The sequence below is a fragment of the Erythrolamprus reginae genome, chromosome 1, assembly GCF_031021105.1.
Source record: "Erythrolamprus reginae isolate rEryReg1 chromosome 1, rEryReg1.hap1, whole genome shotgun sequence".
Lineage (NCBI taxonomy): Eukaryota > Metazoa > Chordata > Lepidosauria > Squamata > Dipsadidae > Erythrolamprus > Erythrolamprus reginae.
This window is the reverse complement of record NC_091950.1, coordinates 413,207,638-413,231,495: the sequence shown is the minus strand read 5'-3', so window position 1 is coordinate 413,231,495 and position 23,858 is coordinate 413,207,638. Positions and strand designations below refer to the sequence as shown.

At 47.7% G+C, this 23,858-nt stretch overlaps 1 protein-coding gene across 5 annotated transcripts in view; it reads right to left on the bottom strand.

Moving 5' to 3' along the window:
• The window catches only part of NF1 (neurofibromin 1), a 416,066-nt gene that overhangs the window by 34,932 nt on the left and 357,276 nt on the right, over window positions 1-23,858 (bottom strand). For 3 of the 5 annotated variants that reach the window (XM_070735304.1, XM_070735306.1, XM_070735305.1), the window contains 4 exons: window positions 21,292-21,427; window positions 6,640-6,797; window positions 4,707-4,829; window positions 3,259-3,386 (listed from right to left, as the gene is read on the bottom strand). In XM_070735304.1, the coding sequence (XP_070591405.1) occupies window positions 3,259-3,386; window positions 4,707-4,829; window positions 6,640-6,797; window positions 21,292-21,427 (545 nt within the window). Of the gene's footprint in view, window positions 1-3,258; window positions 3,387-4,706; window positions 4,830-6,639; window positions 6,798-8,604; window positions 9,129-13,739; window positions 14,067-21,291; window positions 21,428-23,858 lie in introns of those variants that run through there. The other 2 variants (XM_070735307.1, XM_070735308.1) reach the window with 2 other exon arrangements.

The following is a 23,858-nucleotide window of genomic DNA, read 5'->3' as shown; positions in this document are numbered from 1 at the left end:
TTCTTGTAGCCCGTCGTTGGACCCGTTAAATTTTGTCAATATCTTTTTGTAGGTGAGGTCTCCAGAACTGAACACAGTATTCCAAATGTGGTCTCACCAGCGCTCTATATATGACACAAGGGTCATAACTCTGAAAAATGGTCGTATATACCATTTTTTTAGTGCCATCGTAACTTTGAATGGTCACTAAACAAATTCTTCTAAGTCAAGGACTACCTCCGTACCTACCGGTTTTTGTTTGATCCTGTTATGGAAACAGCCACCAGGTTTCCTTAATTTGGGTTTAGGATTGAACAGGTTGCATGAAGATGGTCCAAAGTGTGAATTATTTCACACCACTGACTATTTTTCTCAGCCAAGATGGAGAACTTTGGGTCCCCGTCTATTGCTTTCTTTCCAAAATGCTCTAAGGCAGTGATGGCGAACCTATCGCACGGGTGCCACAGGTGGCATGCGGAGACATATCTGCTGGCACATGAGCTGTTGCCCCATCTCAGCTCCAACGTGTATGTGTGTGCTGGCCAGCTGATTTTTGGTTCACACAGAGGCTCTGGGAGGGCGTTTTTAGCTTCCCCCAGCTCCAGGAAAGCATTTGGAGCCTGGGGAGGGCAAACCATGAGCCTACTGGGCCCACCAGAAGTTGGAAAATAAGCCATTTCCGGCCTCCAGAGGGCCCGTGGGGAGAGGCGGGAGCTGTTTTCACCCTCCCCAGGCATTGAATTAGGAGTGTGGGCACTCTTTCATGCGCGATAGCGCATACACATGCTCTTTTGGCATCCGAGGGAAAAACGTTCGCCATCACTGCTTCATCATCTCTGTTACTCTTCTCTGCACACTTTCTAGAGCAGGGGTATCAAACTTGATTTCATTGAGGGACATGTCAGGGTTATGAAGCTGACTGTAGATCTGTAGGTCAGCGGTTCAAATCTCATCACCGGCTCAAGGTGGACTCAGCCTTCCATCCTTCCGAGGTGGGTAAAATGAGGACCCGGATTGTGGGGGCAATATGCTGGCTCTGTTAAAAAGTGCTATTGCTAACATGTTGTAAGCCGCCCTGAGTCTAAGGAGAAGGGTGGCATAAAAATCGAATGAATGAATGAATTATTATTTAATTTATTTAATTTATTTAATTTATTTAATTTATTTAATTTATTTATTTATTTATTTATTTATTAATTTATTAATTAGATTTGTATGCCGCCCCTTTCCGTAGACTCGGGGCGGCTCACAACATAATAAAACAGTTCATGACAAATCTAATAATTTACAATTTAAAATATTTAAAAACCCCATTATTAAACAGACATATATACAAGCATACCATACATAAATTGTATAGGCCTGGGGGAGATATCTCAGTTCCCCCATGCCTGACGACAAAGGTGGGTTTTAAGGAGTTTACGAAAGGCAAGGAGGGTGGGGGCAGTTCTAATCTCTGGGGGGAGCTGGTTCCAAAGAGTCAGGGCCGCCACAGAGAAGGCTCTTCCCCTGGGGCCCGCCAATCGACATTGTTTAGTTGACGGGACCCGGAGAAGGCCCACTCTGTGGGACCTAATCGGTCGCTGGGATTCGTGCGGCAGAAGGCGGTCTCGGAGAATGAATGAATGAATGAAATGAATGAATGAATGAATGAATAAATAAATAAATAAATGATTTCCAGGGTCCACGGTAAGTATGGCCAGTGTGGATGTGGTCAGCTCAACATCACTCATGTTGGGGGCCAGAGAAAATAGGCTCCATTTTTGGCTGCAACAGTCTCCTACAACCCTCTGCCAGAGCTCCGTTTTCACTGGCAGAGGCACCGTAGGGCCAGTCCTTTGCTGTTTCCAGGGCAGCAGATCTAAACGGACCAGATCTAAACATCCCATGGGCCGGATCTGACCTGCAGGCCTTGCGTTTGACACCCCTGTTTTAGAGCATCTTTTTTTGTATTGAAGATGTATGACATCTTGACATGTTTTGATCCTCAGCCTACCCTGTTTTGTGCCGAAATTATTATTATTATTTATTATTATTTATTAGATTTGTATGCTGCCCCTCTCCGCAGACTCGGGGCGGCTCACAACAGTGATAAAGAACAATATGTATTGACAAATCTAATAATTTAAAATCTAAAATAGCAATTGTACATTTAAAAAATCTAAAAACACGGAACCCCAATATAAAAAACATACAGTCATATCATGCACTAAAACTACATAGGGAGGGGCAGATGTCTCAGTTCCCCCACAACGACAGAGGTGGGTTTTGAGGAGTTTACGAAAGGCAAGGAGGGTAGGGGCAGTTCTAATCTCTGGAGGGAGCTGATTCCAGAGGGTCGGAGCAGCCACAGTGAAGGCTCTTCCCCTGGGTCCCGCCAGACGACATTGTCGACGGGACCTGGAGAAGGCCAACTCTGTGGGACCTGACCGGTCGCTGGGATTCCTGGGGCAGAAGGCGGTCTCGCAGGTATCCTGGTCCGGTGGCATGAAGGGCTTTATAGGTAATAACCAACACTTTGAATTGTGACCGGAAACTGATCGGCAACCAGTGCAGATTGCGGAGTGTTGGAGTAACATGGGCATATTTGGAAAAGCCCATGATTGCTCTCGCAGCTGCATTCTGCACGATCTGAAGTTTCCGAACATTCTTCAAAGGTAGCCCCATGTAGAGAGCATTACAGTAGTCGAGCCTCGAGGTGATGAGGGCATGAGTGACTGTGAGCAATGACCCCCGGTCCAAATAGGACCGCAACTGGTGCACCAAGTGAACGCCCCCCTCGCCACAGCTGAAAGATGTTTCTCTAATGTGAGCTGTGGATCGAGGAAGACGCCCAAGTTGCGGACACTCTCTGAGGGCGTCAATAATTCCCCCCCCAGGGTGATGGACGGACAGATGGAATTGTCCTTGGGAGGCAAAACCCACAGCCACTCCATCTTATCAGGGTTGAGTTTGAGTCTGTTGACACCCATCCAGGCCCCAACAGTTTCCAGACACCGACACATCACTTCCACTGCTTCGTTGATTGGACATGGGGTGGAGATGTAAAGCTGGGTATCATCAGCGTACTGATGATACCTCACCCCATGCCCTGGGATGATCTCACTCAGCGGTTTCATGCTTGATCAGGATTTGTGTACTTTCCTTTCCATAAGTAGCCAAAGTAAGGACTTCTGGAACAAGTCTCCTTTGGGAAAGGACCTCCTATCATTGCAGTTGCTATTCTTCAAGCAATATTTCCAGGAGGGGATGGCCATGTGACCTGGATGATATACTTACAAGGACAGTCAGCAGCAGAGCTTGGATTTTGGGATCAGTGAGGACTTCCTCATCAAGGAGGACGTTAGACTCGGATACAGATACTTTGCGGAGATGGGGATGCTGTTGGGGTGATATCCTTTGTGTTTCTGCAGGAAGGAAACAATTATAACCAGGGGTAGCAAGAACAGACAACAGTTATGTTCTACGTAGGGCTCCCTCAATAACTATGAGTTTTGAATGAAAGAGCTGGGAACACCATGGAGGATTCAGGTCCACTCTTATCTCAACCATGGAATATCACTGTAGCACAGAGTAACAATCATTGCCGTAACTAGACTGGAAAAAGGGCCATTTTTCTGCAAGTGTCTTTCACACACTTTTATTTATTTGTTAAATTTATTTGTCACCTCTCTTGCCATGGAGCTTCTCTAGGTAGCTTACAACAACAACAACAAAAATGAAGAAATAGAAACATAGAAACATAGAAGATGATGATCTTCTCATGATCCATCTAGTCTGCCCTTATACTATTTCCTGTATTTTTATTTTTATTTTTTATTATTGATTGATTGATTGATTGGATTTGTTGGGCCACCCCTCTCTGTAGACTCGTAGACTTTTATCTTAAGATGGATATATGTTTATCCCAGGCATATTTAAATTCAGTTACTGTGGATTTACCAACCACGTCTGCTGGAAGTTTGTTCCAAGGATCTACTACTCTTTCAGTAAAATAATATTTTCTCATGTTGCTTTTGATCTTTCTCCCAACTAACTTCAGATTGTGTCCCCTTGTTCTTGTGTTCACTTTCCTATTAAAAACACTTCCCTCCTTATTTAACCCTTTCACATATTTAAATATTTCGATCATGTCCCCCCTTTTCCTTCTGTCCTCCAGACTATACAGATTGAGTTCATTAAGTCTTTCCTGATACGTTTTATGCTTAAGACCTTCCACCATTCTTGTAGCCCGTCTTTGGACCCATTCAATTTTGTCAATATCTTTTTGTAGGTGAGGTCTCCAGAAATATGTAAACAGAAGATAACAGAACAATAAAAAAACCCCAATGATAACATCTCACATGCAATTTTTAAAATTCTCATTTAAGCATTCAATTAGTGAGGTCTATTTTATACTTCTGTAAGGTCTCTGATTTTAGGCAGAAGCCGATGAACAATTTCTACTCCACGATTCTCTCTCATGAAACGGGAGGAAGGAATTCTTCAGAGCATCCTTAAAATCTTTTCAGAAGGTGCTACGCAGGGCAGATTCAGGGTGTGAGGTCCGCTGCATAAATTAATTCCAACCGTGGGAAACTTTGTTATATTGTGGATTTGTTTATATTGGCCGATTTTATTGTATTTTAGCATACCAAGTGAGCAACAGCAAAATAAATAATTATATAAGGCCCTTAATTAAATATACATAACAATTAGCTCTAAGGGTGTTGTGCTAGAAGCCTTACCCATTTCGTAATCATTTTCTGCCACTCTCCTCATTTTTGGTGGTGTGGTGATCCCTGATTCCATTTCTTGCCTTTTAGGGGCTTTTGTATCCGACACTAAGTGGTCAAAACTTTTTCGGGTACCTGTGAAAATGAAACCAGTTAAATTTGCTTGCTCCTTTAGACCACTCCTTTGCAGTCCTTAGAAACATAGAAACATAGAAGTCTGACGGCAGAAAAAGACCTCATGGTCCATCTAGTCTGTCCTTATACTATTTCCTGTGTTTTATCTTAGGAGGGATATATGTTTATCCCAGGCATGTTTAAATTCAGTTACTGTGGATTTATCTACCACGTCTGCTGGAAGTTTGTTCCAAGGATCTACTACTCTTTCAGTAAAATAATATTTTCTCATGATGCTTTTGATCTTTCCCCCAACTAACTTCAGATTGTGTCCCCTTGTTCTTGTGTTCACTTTCCTATTAAAAACACTTCCCTCCTGGACCTTATTTAACCCTTTAACATATTTAAATGTTGTGATCATGTCCCCCCTTTTCCTTCTGTCCTCCAGACTATACAGATTGAGTTCATGAAGTCTTTCCTGATACGTTTTATGCTTAAGACCTTCCACCATTCTTGTAGCCCGTCTTTGGACCCGTTCAATTTTGTCAATATCTTTTTGTAGGTGAGGTCTCCAGAATTGAACACAGTATTCCAAATGTGGTCTCACCAGCGCTCTATATAGCGGGATCATAATCTCCTTGAGCTTGGTTGTATGCTTGAAGACATTTCATTACCCAACTAGGCAACACCAACAGTGAACACCAAACACATTGAGGACTAAGAATTCCACAATTCAACCCTGAGCTACATATATTCTCTTCTATTGGAATCCACTTTGTAATCTGGATAAACAGAGATTGCAAATAATAGCTTGTGGTTCAAAGAATACTGGCAGGAAATTAAGCAGTGTTTCCTTTTCCTCCACTAACAACAGCATCCATGGGCTGCAAAGCCTGGTGGAACTGAAGGCTCAATGCATGGAACATGAGATAACATGATTCTAGATTCCATCCTCTCTATTTAATACAGGTAGTCCTCGACTTACGACCGTTCGTTTAACAAAGGTCCAATGTTACAATGGTCTTGGAAAAAGTGATCCCATGACCTGAATTTGCACATAGGACCGTCACCTCACCCAACTTACGATGGGAATTCCATTCCCAACTATGGTCATAAGTTGAGGAATATCTGTACAGAAAACAAAAAGGTATATTTGATGAGAACGTCTAAAGCAAGTTTGCAAACGGGCCTTTTGTTCTGTTCTGGCCCAAGTCTTTGTGGTTAAAAGAAGATGATTGATTGATTTTATGGGCTGCCCTACTCGTTGGCGGCTCGCAACATCTAAAAACAATATAAAAAGACAGTTTAAAACCCATTTAAAAACCCCATTCATATCTTTTTGTGGCAGGATCTAGGTGGTATCACATTGATCAATAGCCCCAGCCCTGCCGGCAGAGCCAGGTCTTCACGGCTTTCTGGAAAGCCAGTCGGGTGGAGGCAGTATGGATCTCAAAACATAGTTGGTTCCAGAGAGCTGGAGCCACCACAGAGAAGGCCCTTCTTTGCAGTCGTGTCAGCGGACATTGTTTAGCTGATGGGACTCAGAGAAGGCCAACTCTGTGGGTCCCTATCGGCTGCTGGGAGCTATGGGGCAGAAGGCAGTCCTGAAGATAGTCTGGCCCTAGGTGATAACCAACATTGCATCTAGAGACTGATTGGGAGCCAGTGCAGTTTGTGGAGAGTTGGTGTGATGTGGGTGTAACCTAAGTGCATACACAACAGCTCTTGCAGTTGCATTCTGGACCAGTTGTAGCCTCTGAATGCTTTTCAGGGATAGCCCCATGTAGAGCGTGTTGCAACAGTCTAACCATGATTGACACACCCAACCAACCTAGCAGCTTTTTAGTGTTGGCTTGAGAAGGCTGTCCCATATCCAGGCTCATGGATTTCCTTGTGCGGGGACTGATCTGCCCAACAGTTGGGTAGCTAGCAGCGAGATGTCTGTCAGAGTTCTTGGGAGAAGACCAAGGCTGGTTTTCTCTTAGTGTCCTAAAGAGAGAGAAAAAAGGAAACCAGTCATTTCAAAAACAAATCCTCTCCACACAGCCAGACATTAATCGGACACGTGAGCTTTCTTCTTTTTACTAAACTGAGATGCTACCCATGCAGTACCTTACATCTAGTGCTTTGGCCCGAAGCTGGGAAGAGAGATGATTCAAGGCCACAATGGATCGGACCATTTCACTTAGACATAACTAGAACAAAATATTCAACTTTATCTCTTAGAAACATAGAAACATAGAAGACTGACGGCAGAAAAAGACCTCATGGTCCATCTAGTCTGCCCTTATACTATTTCCTGTATTTTATCTTACAATGGATATATGTTTATCCCAGGCATGTTTAAATTCGGTTACTGTGGATTTACCAACCACGTCTGCTGGAAGTTTGTTCCAAGGATCTACTACTCTTGCTGTGCATAAAAAGTGCAAGATTCACTGTAATACAAGAGTTTGCTCAGGACACAGGCTCTATAAACCTGGATGTTTGTATGATCTGTCAGCTTCTTATTAAGCCATACTCTCTGAGTCTAGAGAATGTGGTAGATATAATATATCTAATATACAGATTATTATACACTGCTCAAAAAAATAAAGGGAACACTTAAACAACACAATATAACTCCAAGTAAATCAAACTTCTGTGAAATCAAATGTCCACTTGGGAAGCAACACTGATTGACAATCAATTTCACATGCTGTTGTGCATATTCAACTTTGTACAGAACAAAGTGTTGAATGAATATTTCATTCATTCAGATCTAGGATGTGCTATTTGAGTGTTCCCTTTATTTTTTTGAGCAGTACATACTGTATATAAAATTCTCGAACGCCATCACTCTGCTAAACAAATAATTCCCTCAATAATATCAAACTATTTACTAAGTCTTCACTACTATTAATCTGCTCATGATGCCCATCACCCGTTTCCTCCCACAAATGAGTATGACTATAAATCGGTTGCTTGGATTGTCATATGCTGTTTACTACTGTTGTTAGCCGCCCCGAGTCTACGGAGAGGGGCGGCATACAAATCCAATCCAATCCAATCAAATTCCTTAAAGTTCTTGACGTTTGCTTGCAACTGTTTAATTACCCAGCTAGATGGCATCATCATCATAAGCACAACTGATAATATGACCTAATTGGGCCATGAAAGCTCTGCAAGCAAAGAATCAAGCTGGGAGATCACCAAGAAGCCCACAATTCAACCTCAAAATGTAGATATTCTCTTCAATTGAAACATGTAGATTAGCTAGAATGAAGTAGAATAAATTATGGTCTAGCATATTATGAGAACCAGCCAGATTACGGTGTCTTTCATAATTTATTTCAACACAGCATGTCATGTAAATATAGCCATTACGTTACATTAAAAAAATATTCTGTAAGAATCAAACTAAGTCGTCATAACGCATATTCCTGCTAGTCTGTAGGTACTACCCCCCCTCTCTTTTTCTCTCTTTTCTTTCTTTCTCTTTCTTTTCTTTCCTCTTTCTTTTCTTTTCCATCCCACTTCCAACTCCCTTTCCTTTCCACATCACCCTTGGACTACTAAATACTAGAGTTATAAGATTATCCAAATAAGAATATTGAATACAAAATAGTTACCTATAGACAAATATTTGGAAGACCCGTTGTACCTACCTGAACGGTCTTCTCGATGCACTGGAAGGAGAGTCCAACATGGGTATTTAACCAATCCGATTGGTAGAGACTGAGTAAAAATTTACATAATAAAAGTTACCGCCCCCTTGCGGTCCCCCCATGAGCTCAGTTTTAAAAACGAAAGGCACTTAAGAGGATAACCAACTTTTATTGACCAATGCAATAACTCAGGAACCAACCCAACCTCCGGTGTCCCTGAACTTCAACTACCGGGTGGGTTTGGACTCTCCTTCCAGTGCATCGAGAAGACCGTTCAGGTAGGTACAACGGGTCTTCTCCACTGCATCTGGAAGGAGAGTCCAACATGGGATATACCAAAGATCTTTAAAGCCCATGGGAGGGAGAAGGTCTAACTAGGGACTTAGGAGAAACACAAACTCTTTGAAGAACCCTCCTGCCAAAGGCCGCTTCCGCTGAAGCAAAGGAGTCCAACTTATAATGTCTAATAAATGTTGTAGGGGCTGCCCAGGTTGCAGCTCGATAAATGTCCTCTATCGATGCTTGAGTAGACCAAGCCGCCGAAGTCGCCGCACTCCTGGTTGAGTGAGCTGTCAATCCTTCTGGAACTGTGTGTCCTCCAGCCTTGTAGGCCTCCGAGATACAGTCCTTAATCCACCGACTAATGGATTTCGCCGATAATCCAAGTCCCTTCCTATATTCAGAAAATGAAATAAAAAGATTCTCAGACTTACGAAATTCCTCTGTCCTTCTAATGTAAATCTTTAGAGCTCTCCGGACATCCACCTTATGCCACAGTAACTCTGATGGATGACTCCCGTGAGAGCAGAAATCTGGGAGAATAAGTTCCTGTTTCCTATGAAACACTGTATTTACCTTTGGTACAAAGGTGGGGTCCAAACGAAGAACTACCCTATCCGGATAAAAGACACAGAGGTCAGGTCTCACGGATAACGCTGATAACTCCGACACCCTGCGTGCAGATGTAACAGCTACAAGAAAGGCTGTCTTGATGGAAAGTAGCCTAATTGGTATAGACCTCAATGGTTCAAAGGGAGGTTTAGTTAAAGCCTTAAGTACCCACGTGAGGTCCCAGGATGGAAATCTCCTGACAGGCGGAGAATGTTTATTCGTGGCTCCTTTAATAAAATCTCTGATCCAAGGATGCTGAGCCAAGGGACGAGACTCTGGAGTTTGAATCATGGTGGCTAAGGCTGCCACCTGTCGCCTCAAAGTATTAGGAGCTAAGCCACGTTCCACCCCGGCTTGCAGAAACTCTAAAACAGTTATTACAGAAGCTTCCCTAGGATCCTGTAAATCCTTGTCGTAAAATTTACAAAACGCAGCCCAGGTCGCCTGATAAATTCGTGAAGTCGATGGGCGCCTGGCAGCCTGCATGGTATCTATAACCTTCTCTGGTAAGTCCAACTGCTTTAATTTATGCCTTTCAAGTGCCAACCTGTCAAGTGTAGCCACTGAGGATCTGGGTGTTTCAGATTCCCCTGGCTCAACGAGATGATCCGATCTGGAATCCTCCACGGGGGTGACACTGAAAGTTCCACCAAGTCCGCGAACCACGGGCGACGTGGCCAATATGGCGCTAGTAAGATCACTTCCGCCTCCTCGTGAAGGATCTTTTCCACCACCCTCGGGATGAGATTCACGGGGGGAAATGCGTACAGGAGACCTGGAGGCCAAGGTGACAGTAGGGCGTTGGTCCCCTCTGCTCCTGGATCCGGAAACCGTGTGAAAAACCTCGGAAGCTGAGTGTTCTGGCCGCTGGCAAATAGGTCCACTAGGGGGACCCCAAATCTCTGGGTCAACTGGTAGAACAGGTCTGGATCGAGTCGCCACTCTGACGGATCCAGGGTAGCCCTGCTGAGCCAATCCGCTGTGGAGTTGCTGATCCCTGCGATATGTTCCGCGGTCAGTGACGCCAAATGGGTCTCGGCCCAGGTGAAGAGCCTCATAGTTTCCTCCATAAGACGTTGGGACCTCGTGCCCCCCTGATGATTCAGGTGGGCCCTGGTTGCTACATTGTCTGTTAAGATAAGTATGTGTTTGCCTTCTACTAGGGGGGCAAAGGCCAACAGGGCTAGGAACACTGCTCTTAGTTCTAAGAAATTGATATTGACCGAAGCCAATTCCTCTATTGTCCATTGTCCTTGGGCCATATGACGTCCCAGGTGGGCACCCCACCCGTATAAACTGGCGTCTGTGGTCAGAATGAGATGGTCCTGGGTACGAAAGGGGGAACCCTCCTGAATTGTTGCGGTGAGCCACCACTTCAACGACTCTTTGACCCTCCTTGGTAGGAAGATAATCCTTTGCGAGTGACTGACCCTGGCCCTCTGGGCTGGCAAAAGAAACCACTGAAGGCCTCTTATATGGTGTCTGGCCCAGGGAACTATACCTATGGCTGACACCAACGTACCTAGCACCTTTGACAATAGCGCCATCGGGGCCCGTCTGAGGCGGATCAAGCCGGCAACCAGGCGATGAATGTTCTCCTGCCTCTCGGGAGAGAGGGTTACCTTGCCTGATATGGTGTCGATGATGGAACCCAGATGTTGTAGTCTGGTTGTTGGAGACAGCTGACTTTTCTCCACGTTTATAGTGAAGCCATGCGCTTCTAAGGTCCGTATTGTTCTGGCTAAGTCCTCTCTGGCCTGCCTGGGAGACCTGGACAAAATAATTATGTCGTCCAGGTAGGCCATCAGTCTGATAGAATGAGACCGAAGACTGGCCGTCAGGGCGTCCAGCAACTTGGTAAAAGTCCGTGGGGCCGAGGAGAGGCCGAAGGGCATTGCCCTGTACTGGTAATGTACGCCTTCTGAGCAGAACCTGAGGAACTCCCGGTGTGTCGGGTGTACAGGTACGTGGAGGTAGGCCTCCTTTAAATCTATTGAAGTCAACAGGTCCCTGGACCGTACCGAGGGAAGAATAGTCTGTAAGGAGTGCATATGGAACCTCCTGTACTTGATGTAGATGTTGAGTTGTTTCAAATTCAGTATCATTCGGTATCCTCCTGAAGTCTTGGGTACCAGGAAGATCCTGGAGTAAAATCCCCTGCCAACTTCCTGCTGAGGTACCTGTTCGATGGCTTGTATTTCCAGTAAATGGGCAATCTCCTTGCGGATCTGCTGCCTCTTGTGTAGGTCCCGAAGCCTCGGGCAACTTACAAAGCGATGAGGAGGGGGCCCCATGAATTCCAGACGAAGTCCTTCCGATACGGTGGCTAAAACCCACTTGTCCGAGGAAGTGAGCAGCCAGGAGGGGCTGAAGTGCTGCAGCTTCCCTCCTAGAGGTAGGGGCCCGGAGGAGTCATTTGGAACGACGATATCCCCTCTGGTTGCCTCCACGAAAGGGCCGCCTGGACTGCTGGAAGCCTCTGGGACGATCCTGATAAGATCCGCGATCATTCCTGAATGATTGCTGGGAGTACTGATTCTGGTGAAAACCTCTCTGCGCCTGTCCTTGTCCGGTAGAAGCATCCCAACGTGGGTTCTGCCGTCTGGTGTAGGGAGTAAAGCGACGGTCCTGGCGTCTATTGGACTTAAGGAGGACCTTCCTCTTGTCCTTGTCCTCTATGAGGACTTTATCCAAAATGTCACCGAAGAGCATCGATCCCTGCAGTGGAGCTGAGGCCAGGCGCCATTTTGATTTCAAGTCCGCTGGCCAATTTCTCAGCCACAAAAGCCGGCGCGATGACAGCGTAGTGGCCATGCCCCTACTGGCAAACTTAGCTGCGTGTAGGGTGGCGTCGGCGGAAAACTCAGCTGCGGCCTGTAGTTTGCTGATATCCTGGCGAAGTCTGGCTTCCTCCGGGCCAAGGCGTGACTGCAGTTCCTGGAGCCACATGATGGAGGCCCTGTTGAAGAAGGAGGCCGCAGCAGCCGCTCTGAAACCCCAGCCCGCCATTTGGTGGGTCTTGCGTAATAGGGTTTCCGCCTTTCTGTCCTCTGGTTTCAAGCTCTCCCCTGTCTCTGACGGTACAAGGGCACTGGAAACCAGCGTGACTACTGGCTGGTCAATGGGGGGAAACTCCAAAAGTTTTTCCACCTCATCGTCGAATGTGTAGAACTTGCGCTCCAAATTCGAAGGGCCCTGAGCCGCTGCGGGGTGTTGCCAGGGCTTTTTGACTCCCTCAACGAAGATATGCGATGCCGGGATGTGGTCCGACTCGGGTTGGGGTTCTCTCAAAAGGGAAGCAGATGTCTTGCCGGTCTCTGCTTCTGGTGTCTTAGCCGCTCCCTGCAGGTCCCTTACCTGCTTTGCCTTAAAAAGCAGAGTCCGAAACAGCGTGGGCTTAAACAGTCCGGCCACTGGCTGCTGTTCTGGGGTGTTCTCATCCTCTGAGAACTCATACTCTTTATCACTGTCCTCGCCAAAGTCCGGATCCTCTGAGAGAGACCCCAAACCCGAGGGGGGCGGTACTGGCCAAAGGCTTCTTGCCTGAGTCTGAGGTCGGTTCACTTGCTGGCCTGTCCCGGCATTTACTCCTTGAGCATAGACATTTGCAAACATCTCCTGTAATTCTGGAGCCATGTGCTGCCACGAACCAGACTGGGGGCGCAGCCCCGCCGCTGTGGGTGTAAATGTGGCAGAAGGTGCCTGGGTGCCCCTCCTTGGGAGCCCGGAAGGTTCAGGTCTAGTCCAGGACAAGGCTGGAGACGGGGCCTGTGGCAATGACATGAACTGTCCCTCTGGGGACCAGTCACCCTCCTGTAGGGGTCCCAGGTGTCCAAAGGCTGACTGGGGGGTCCCAGGTTCAGGTGTGGTTGGCTGCCTCTGAGTCAGAGGTACTGGAGAAGGGGAGGGGTGCAAGGCTGCCTCCAATTTCTTCTCTAGTGCCTTTATGCGCTTTTCTGCCTCTTTTAATGAGGCCACCGAAGCAGGGGACTGGGAGGGCTTTGACCTCTCCTTATCCTTCCCCTTAGCCTTCTCCTTGCTCACCACTGGGGAGCTGGCCTTCTCGGTATTGGGCTTATCCTCCATTGTACTCACAGCTCCGGTGTTATAATAGGAGTATCACGAGAAAATTGCCTCTCAACAGCTTCGTCACGAAGGAAAAAATGGCTGCCGATGCTGGCCTCGCCCTTGCGGCTGCGCATTAGAGCCGTAGCCCAATTCGCGCCTCTCAGCTGCCGGAAGCCCTTCCGGATGGCGCTCCTGCGCTCCGTGGGGGGGTGTAGTCAAAATGGCGCTGCCCAGCGTTTTCGCGGGTCTTTTGCGCTCACCCCCCCTTTCGCCGCTTCTTCGGGCTTTCCCAGCCCGGTCTCTGCCCTCCAGGGCTCGCCCAGTCCAGCCGCGGCGATCCCAGCGCTGGTGGTGGCGGCGGCGGCGGCAGCGGAAGTCTCTGCGGCATTCCTCGCTGCTTCACAGCTGATTCGGGCTCCGGCGCTGCCTGCGAACCCCTCCGGGGGTCGCCGTTCTCCCCGAGCCTCCCAGTGGGGGGGGCGGACCCCCCCACCTTCGGCTCGCAGCCCTTGTTTGACCGCTGAGGCCAGGGACTCCGGGCTGAGGTGCTCCTCTTGGGGGCAGTTCCCTCGGGGGGAAGCAGCCCCTAAGGAGATCGTTGGGGGTGTTGTCCGCGGAGGACAGAGACCCCTGCCTCCAACGTTGATCAGATCTGTAAGGAGACAAAAGAAAAAAGATTAAACTGGTAATAACACCTTAAAATTTATTCAGCAAAACTCAGTATGTCTCTACTCTGGGACTGAGTTTTTAAAACTGAGCTCATGGGGGGACCGCAAGGGGGCGGTAACTTTTATTATGTAAATTTTTACTCAGTCTCTACCAATCGGATTGGTTAAATACCCATGTTGGACTCTCCTTCCAGATGCAGTGGAGAATGTATATACAACAATATATATAAGCCACTGTATAAAAATATTGTTTACCCCATCCCCCTCCTACTTCTTTTTTTGTATGCCCATCCCCCCTTTCCCTTTCTTTTTTTTCTTTTTTCTAAATAATCTTATAAAGTATATTATATATGGTATGGCTAGCTGATGAGGCCAAAATAAGGCCGAAATAGATCTATCCTAGTCTCCCTTAATTTTCAAATTCAGCAAAAAAACATGTGACATATACAGATAGAATTGTCGGCTATCAATAAAATTAACTGCCTTGGAAATGGCCCTGGGTTGGGCCGAGAGGCAAATAAGGAGCTGTGATGTTCCTTCAATACACCAGGGTGATTCGACACAAAAATATGTAACCCTTCCCTGGTGCAGAGCTGAAGGATTTGGATACTGTAGCCTAGAGGATAATTCTCTGCCTTACAAGGCAAAGATTGCAGGTTCAAGTCCCAGTGAGGGTATGGCTAGCTGATGAGGCCAAAATAAGGCCGAAATAGATGAACCGTTGTACCTACCTGAACGGTCTTCTCGATGCCCTGGAAGGAGAGTCCAGCATGGGTTTAGCTCAAGTCTTATTGGTAGGACTGAGTTTCAAATTAACATAAATAAATAATAATTAGGTACCGCCCCCTTGCTGCCCCAAGTACCCAGTTTTAAAAAACGAAAAGATGTAAAGATAATGAACTTTATTAACAACCATAATATCATAAGAAACAGTATCATCAAACAAAACCTCCCATGGTTCTTCGGGAGGGTATGGACTCTCCTTCCAGGGCATCGAGAAGACCGTTCAGGTAGGTACAACGGTTCTTCTCCCATGCCTCCTGGAAGGAGAGTCCAGCATGGGATATACCCAAGGTCCAAGGTTCAGGGAGGGAGATTGTGAACCATGGGTGGTACCTCCCCGCACACCTTCTGGAGTACACGTCTGCCAAAGGCAGCTTCAGCTGAAGCGAAGGTATCCAATTTGTAATGGCGAATAAAAGTTGTGGGTGAACTCCAGGCCGCGGCTCTGCAGATATCCTCAAGGGGAGCTTGTGACGCCCAAGCTGCCGAAGAAGCCGCACTCCTTGTTGAATGAGCCTGTATACCACTCGGTGGAGTCCTTGCACTCGCCTTGTATGCCTCAACTATACATAGTCTCACCCACTGGCTGATGGTATTAGAAGATACCTTGAGGCCCAGTTTACTAGCACTAAACGACACAAACAAAGCCTCAGTTTTGCGTAAACTGCCGGTACGCCTGATGTAAAGCTTCAATGCTCTGCGTACGTCTATCTTGTGCCACCTAAGCTCTAAAGGGTGAGTACCATGAGCACAGAAATCCGGTAACACCAGCTCTAGAGCCCTGTGAAAGTGAGTGTTGATCTTTGGGAGAAAGGTGGGGTCCAGACGTAAACAAACTCTGTCTGGATAAAATTGACACAAGTCTGATCTGACCGACAGCGCGGACAGTTCGGAAACCCGCCTTGCCGAGGTGACTGCCACCAAAAAGGCCGTCTTGAAGGAGAGGTAACGCAATGGAACAGTTCTCAACGGTTCAAATGGTGGTCCCGTGAGGGCCTGAAGGACCAAGGTCAAGTCCCATGTGGGAAAACGACGAACAGGAGGGGGATGCATGTTGGTAGCCCCTCTAAGAAAATCCTTAATCCAAGGGTGACTAGTTAAAGGTCCCCCATCGTCCCGCTTTATAATGGTGGCAAGCGCTGCGACCTGGCGTTTTAGCGTGTTTGGCGCCAAACCTTTCTCCAAACCTTTCTGCAAGAATTCCAGGACAGGGATGACTGTGGAATCCTGTGGTCGAAGGTTCCTGTCATTGCAGAAGGAATGGAAGGCTGCCCATGTTGCCTGATAAATTCGGACTGTGGAAGGGCGTCGAGCCGCTTGAATAGTTGCGATAACATTCTCGGGAAGGAGGCAGCTCCTCAACCTGTCCCCTTCAAATGCCATGCGGTTAAGTGGAACCATTGGGGTTCCGGGTGGTACCCGAACCCCTGACTGAGGGATATCCGGTCGTCCGGTATCCTCCACGGTGGAGAAATGGACAGTTCTCTGAGGTCCGCAAACCACGGTCTCCGAGGCCAATGAGGCGCTAGCAAGAGCACCTCCGCCTTCTCCGACAGGATCTTCCTTACCACTGATGGAATAAGTGGAATCGGAGGAAAGGCGTACAGTAGGGCCTTTGGCCACTGAAGATGTAGGGCATTGATCCCTTCGGCTCCCGGAGTTGGAAATCGGGAGTAGAACCTCGGGAGTTGGGTATTCTGGGGGGTGGCGAATAGGTCCACCACCGGTTCCCCGAACCGACGCGAGACTTCTTGAAACAAACCTGGATCGAGCCGCCACTCCGCCGGGTCCAGTTCCTGGCGACTGAGCCAATCCGCTTGTTTGTTGTCCTCCCCCGCGATGTGCTCTGCATGGAGAGAGCAAAGATGAGTCTCCGCCCAGTCGAAGAGGAGGACCGTCTCTTCCATCAATCTGAGAGAGCGCGTTCCACCCTGGTGATTTAAATGCGCCCTGGTCGCTACGTTGTCCGTGCGTACGAGGACGTGATGACCTTCCAGTAGGGTGGCGAAGGCCAGCAAGGCCAAGCGGACAGCTCTCAGCTCCAAAAAATTGATGTTGATTGGACATAGCTCCTGGGGACTCCAGAAGCCTTGAGCCACCTGAGACTGGATGTGAGCGCCCCACCCCAGCAGACTGGCGTCCGTGGTGAGGATCGTGTGCTGGCATGGTCCGAAGGGAGTGCCCTGCCGTAGTGCTGGAGATCTCCACCAGCGCAGGGAGAGTTGCAGCTCGCGTCCCACGAAGGTTAAACGGTGGGTATGGCTCAGTCTTCGACGCTGGAACGGGAGCAAGGTCCACTGGAGCAGTCGATAATGGTAACGGGCCCAAGGGACAATGTCCACACAGGAAACCAGGGTCCCGAGCACCTTTGACAGGAAAGACAATGGCACTGTTCGTTTCTGTTGAAGGCCACCTATGAGAGAATAGATGCGGTGTTGTCGCTCCGGGGATAGATATACCCTCTGAGAGACCGTATCTATCACCGCACCCAGATGAATGAGTCTGGTGGCAGGAGTCAAATGGCTTTTTGGCATGTTGATGGTAAAGCCGTGACGTTGTAGACAAAACATCGTAGTTTGTAAGTCCTTGTGCGCCCTCTGGCGGGTTGGAGACAGAAGTAAAATGTCGTCCAAATATGCGAGAATCCGGATTGGCCGGGAGCGCAAATCGGCCAGCAGTGCATCTAGTACCTTCGTAAAGGTACGCGGGGCCGATGACAGGCCAAAGGGCATGGCCCTGTACTGGTAATGGACGTCGTGTAGACAGAACCGAAGAAATTGTCGATGGCTCGGATGTATGGGGATATGCAGGTAGGCCTCCTTTAAATCCACTGAAGTAAGAAGGTCCCCTGCCCGAACAGAGGTCAGGATGGAGCGGAGGGAGGCCATCTTGAACCGTCGGTACAGAATATACTGGTTCAGACGTTTGAGGTTCAAGATGAGCCTGCAACCCCCGGAGGCCTTGGGTACAAGGAACACCTTTGAATAGAATCCCGTACCCTTGGAATAGTCCTGAACAGGTTCGATCGCCTGTATCTGTAAAAGATGGAGAATTTCCTGATCCAACAGAGACCGCCTTTCGAAGTCTCTGGTGACAGGGCAGGTGGTAAAATGATGTGGAGGATTGTGTAGAAATTCGAGCTTTAGTCCGTGTGAGATAGTGGCTAAGACCCAAGGGTCTGAAGTAGTAGCTCGCCATCTCTCGCTGAACTTTTGTAGCCTGCCCCCCAAAGGAATGTCGTCCAGGCAGTCACTTGGCACGCCTGGTGTTCCGTTGCTGGTATCCCCGGTATGGTCGTCTCGTCTGGGAGAAACCTCTGCCTCGTTCCTGGGAATACTGTCGGTCATTCCTGTAGGATGTGGAAAAGGCCCCCTGTGAGTAAGGTCTGGCCTGCTGTGAAGGGGCGGACCACGAGTCCCACCGAAAGGGCTGCCTACGGGAGTACGGACCAGCCCTTCGGTCCTGGCGACGGAAAGATCTTGGGAGGACCTTCCGTTTATCCTTATCCTCCACCAGGACAGGATCTAGGGCCTCCCCGAACAATTTTGTACCCTCAAAGGGAGCCGAAGACAGAGTCCACTTCGACTTGGCATCCACCTGCCAGTTCCTGAGCCAAAGCAGGCGCCTTGACGAAATGGTGGAAGCCATAGCCCTGGAGGCAAATTTCGCGGCATGCAGGGTGGCATCTGTGGAAAATTCCGCAGTCGCGAGGAGTTTATTCAAGTCCTGCCGCAGTCGAGTCTCCTCAGGAGCCAGTCTCGCCTGAACCTCCTGAATCCACATAATGGATGCCCGACTGAAGAAGGAGGCAGTGGAAGCTGCTCGAAGAGCCCAAGCGGCCATCTGGTGGGTCTTTTTGAGAAGAGTCTCCGCTCTCCTTTCATCCGGTTTCAAATTGTCCGCCGTCTCTGAAGGCACAACCGCGCGGGAAACCAAAGTGGCCACCGGCTTGTCCACGGGGGGGAACTGGAGTAGCGTCTCCATGCTGTCATCAAAGGTATAAAACCTGCGTTCCAGGTTAGAAGGCCCTTGTGCCGCCGCCGGATGTTGCCACGGGCGCTTGACATTCTCGAGGAAAATCTCCAATGCAGGAACCTTGTCCGATTCCTTAGCGGGTTCCTTGCATAAAGCAGCCGAGGTGCGTGGCCCGTCTGATGGCTCCACTAGTGGCGTTGCTCCTGGCACATCTAAGGCTTGCTTTGCCTTGCGCAATAAAACCCTATACAAGGAGGGTTTAAAAAGTCCCGCCACTGCTGGCTGCTCTGGAACAGTGAATTCATCATCTGACAGGCCATCACCGTGGTCACTGTCTTCCTCAAAGTCAGTGTGGTCAATGGACATAGAACCCAACCCAGTCGGGGGCGGTGGTGCTGACCAGATGTCTCTGGGCTGGATAGGCTGAGAGGGAAAGACATTGGCTCGTTGTGTTGCCGCAGCTATGCCCTGCGTAAATGCATTGGCCACAATGTCCTGTATAGCAGGGGCAAAGGCCTGCCAAGCATCTGCATTGTCTCTAAGCCCCGCTGCCGTGGGGGTGAAGGTAGATGAAGGCACATAACATGGTGTCTGTAACTCCCCCTGAGACAGTGCCTGCCTATGAGAGGAGGTAGGCCTCTCAGGCCTTGCTGCAGGTGATGGCAATGGAGGGGGAATCTGCCTGTCAGGGGACCAGTCTCTCTCCGTTGCGGTGCCCTGGAGCCCCATGGAAATAGCAGGTGAAAGAGCAGATGGAGGAAGAGGCTGGAACGGGCCTATAGTCAGTCCCCCTACGATGGGGGGGGACAAGGCCGCCTCCAAACGCTGCTCTAGGGCCTTGATCTTCCTCTCAGCCTCACGAAGAGAGGAGCTCGATTGGGAGGACTTATTCCTAGGCTTGCTGGCCTTATCCTTCCCCTTGACCGGTGTTTGAACTGGCTGGGCCTGCTCCTCCCCACTAATAAGTTGGTCTGCCATATTAATTATTATATGGGGCAGCGTACTCACGAACGAATCCACAAAAAACAAGGCACATCCACAGTCGCTTATCAGTAATAGAAAGCTCTCACTCTCAGTAAAGCATGCAGGCAGGGCTGACAGCGAAAACGCAGTTTAATTGGCTGCCAGCCTACCACGTGACCTCGTCGACTGTCTCTGGGCAGATATCACAGCACTGACAACTTGGCCAGCTGCCCAGTTCGCGCCTATTTAAAACGGTGATTGAAGCCGTTTGCGCTCCTGGCTCATTGCCAAACAAAACATGGCGGCATAAAGCTCGCGCGAAGAATCGCCTCATAGGGCGAGCAAACCAGCAGCACAAGGCCCGGGAAACAGCTCCTTCGCCGCCATCCGACTCCCTGCCGGCCGCCAAAGCCTCCGTTTGTCGCTCGCCGTTTTGCTAGCGCTCGATCAGCTGTTCGGCGGCTTGTAATAGCCGCCGCGGCTTTTTTTATCGGCGTCCGAGTCTTCCGCCGCCCCCGGCAATGGGGAGGGACGGACCCCCCCCATCTGGGGTGAATTGGGCTGATTAGACCACCAGGTCATAATCTAATAACAATAGTAGCCCGGTTGCTCCTCGGTGGGCAGTACCCGCTGAGAGAAGAGGCCCCAAAAGGAGGAAAGGTGGGGGTGGTGCCCGCGGAGGGCAGAGACCCCATCAGAAAAGCACGAACCTATTAAAAGACAAAAGGAAAAAATTACAAGGTTCAACATAATTAATTTAATTACATACATTAACATTAACATACTCCACCAAAGGGGAGAGAAAAAACTCATGTCCTTAACCTCGACTGAGTTTTTTAAAACTGGGTACTTGGGGCAGCAAGGGGGCGGTACCTAATTATTATTTATTTATGTTAATTTGAAACTCAGTCCTACCAATAAGACTTGAGCTAAACCCATGCTGGACTCTCCTTCCAGGAGGCATGGGAGAACTATCCTAGTCTCCCTTAATTTTCAAATTCAGCAAAAAACATATATATTCTGTAAATTCAGCCCAGGAAACTGAATTCAGTTACCCTGGTTAAACTAAGTATGATTTAGCATATTGTCTGAATACAGCCAGCATATGAATCTGGCTAGTGAAACACCATGCTTGAGCCTTCCAGGGTCAAGTCCTTTACAGCTCTTTTTTTCTCCCAGAATTATTTTAGTGGCAAGTAATTTTGTCTTTTGCCTCCCACCCTTCTCCATTTTTTTCCTCTGTGTGATAAATCATTTAGCCATAAATTATCAGACGTCTTCCATAATTTGCAAAAACAAACAAATTCTCTCCTGGATGGAGTGTAATGTGTGGGTTGAAGTGTCTTTCCAAGTCCCTTCTTAAATGTCATTTGGCATCAAAGAACAGCAGCAAGGGACAGATGTCTGAATTTAACACACGATTTCTATTAGGTAGAATATTATAGAACTGTCCATATCCTCTAATAAAGTTTTGAAAAGTCCACTGACCTATAACTGGCTTCATTGTGGTGTAGGGGATATGTCTCCATCGGAACGTTTTCCATTGAAATGTCCGTCAAGAGGAGTGATTTCCTATGTTTTAAGCTGCACCGGCTCCTAACTTCCTCGGACATAGTTAGCAGAGCTGAACAGACAAAAGGAAGCACAGAAATGTTCAAAGGATATTTGACATATTTCACATCCAAGCAGCAGAGACAGCATTCTTCTTCTAGTATTTAGTGAACACTCCCTATCAACCACGGTATTAGAAACATAGAAACATAGAAGACTGACGGCAGAAAAAGACCTCATGGTCCATCTAGTCTGCCCTTATACTATTTCCTGTGTTTTATCTTAGGATGGATATATGTTTATCCCAGGCATGTTTAAATTCAGTTCCTGTGGATTTACCAACCACGTCAGCTGGAAGTTTGTTCCAAGGATCTACTACTCTTTCAGTGAAATAATATTTCCTAACGTTGCTTTTGATCTTTCCCCCAACTAACTTCAGATTGTGTCCCCTTGTTCTTGTGTTCACTTTCCTATTAAAAACACTTCCCTCCTGGACCTTATTTAACCCTTTAACATATTTAAATGTTTCGATCATGTCCCCCCTTTTCCTTCTGTCCTCCAGACTATACAGATTGAGTTCATTAAGTCTTTCCTGATATGTTTTATGCTTAAGACCTTCCACCATTCTTGAAGCCTGTCTTTGGACCCGTTCAATTTTGTCAATATCTTTTTGTAGGTGAGGTCTCCAGAACTGAACACAGTATTCCAAATGTGGTCTCACCAACGCTCTATATAAGGGGATCACAATCTCCCTCTTCCTGCTTGTTATACCTCTAGCTATGCAGCCAAGCATCCTACTTGCTTTTCCTACTGCCCGACCACACTGCTCACCCATCAGAAATCATTACTCCTAAATCCTTCTCTTCTGAAGTTTTTGCTAACACAGAACTGCCAATGCAATACTCAGATTGAGGATTCCTTTTCCCCAAGTGCATTATTTTACATTTGGAAACATTAAACTGCAGTTTCCATTGCTTTGACCATTACATCAAGAAATCAAAATCCTTACAAACTCAGTTCCGTTCATTATTTTTAAAGAAATAAAAACAAAATTCAAGGGAGGCTTTATGCTGCGAATTCTCCACTGTGACAAAATTCTAGTCCCTAAGATCCTAAAGCCTGATATGACTCTTGTTAAATCCTCAACAAGAGATACCCACCCTCAATATTTTTATAAATGCCTTTACAACTTGGCAAACCCTCTACATGATTTTGGCAATCTAGGTTCCCACATGATGACAATTTCTACATATAAAACCTCCACGAAATACTAAAATTTCACCAGATTTGGATATTTCACAATATTTAAATAATATATTATTATTATAATGTAGGAGTGCAGACATGTTTTAGGATCACTGGACGCTACGATGTCTTAAAGAAAAGATTTATAGACTTAAATGGGTACAGGTATATCCCTGACTTAATGCCACAACTGAGCCCAAAAATTTCTGTTGCTAAGCGAGACAGTTGTTAAATGAATTTTGCCCCATTTTATGACCTTTCTTGGCATAGTCGTTAGGTGAATCTCTGCAGTGGGAATTTAATAACACGGTTATTAAAGGAATCTGGCTTCCTCATTAATTTTATTGGTCAGAAGGTCGCAAAAGGTGATCACATGACCCTGGGATGCTGCGAGTATCATAAATCCGTCCATCACCCTGGGGGGGGGGAATTATTGACACCCCCCCCCCCCGGAGAGGGTTCGCAACTTGGGCGTCCTCCTCGATCCACAGCTCACATTAGAGAACCATCTTTCAGCTGTGGCGAGGGGGGCGTTTGCCCAGGTTCGCCTGGTGCACCAGTTGCGGCCCTATCTGGACCGGGACTCACTGCTCACAGTCACTCATGCCCTCATCACCTCGAGGTTCGACTACTGTAATGCTCTCTACATGGGGCTACCTTTGAAAAATGTTCAGAAACTTCAGATCGTGCAGAATGCAGCTGCGAGAGCAGTCATGGGCTTACCTAGGTATGCCCATGTTTCACCAACACTCCGCAGTTTGCATTGGTTGCCGATCAGTTTCCGGTCACAATTCAAAGTGTTGGTTATGACCTTTAAAGCCCTTCATGGCACTGGACCAGAATATCTCCGAGACCGCCTTCTGCCGCACGAATCCCAGCGACCGATTAGGTCCCACAGAGTGGGCCTTCTCCGGATCCCGTCAACTAAACAATGTCGGTTGGCGGGCCCCAGGGGAAGAGTCTTCTCTGTGGCGGCCCCGACTCTCTGGAACCAACTCCCCCCAGAGATTAGAACTGCCCCTACTCTCCTTGCCTTTTGTAAGCTCCTTAAAACCCACCTTTGTTGTCAGGCATGGGGGAACTGAAACATCTCCCCCGGGCATATACAATTTATGCATGGTATGTTTGTATGTATGTTTGTTTAGTAAATGGGGTTTTTTTTAAATCAAACCGGGGTTTTTAAAATATTTTAAATTATATTTGGATTTGTTATAAATTGTTTTATTCTGTTGTGAGCCGCCCCGAGTCTGCGGAGAGGG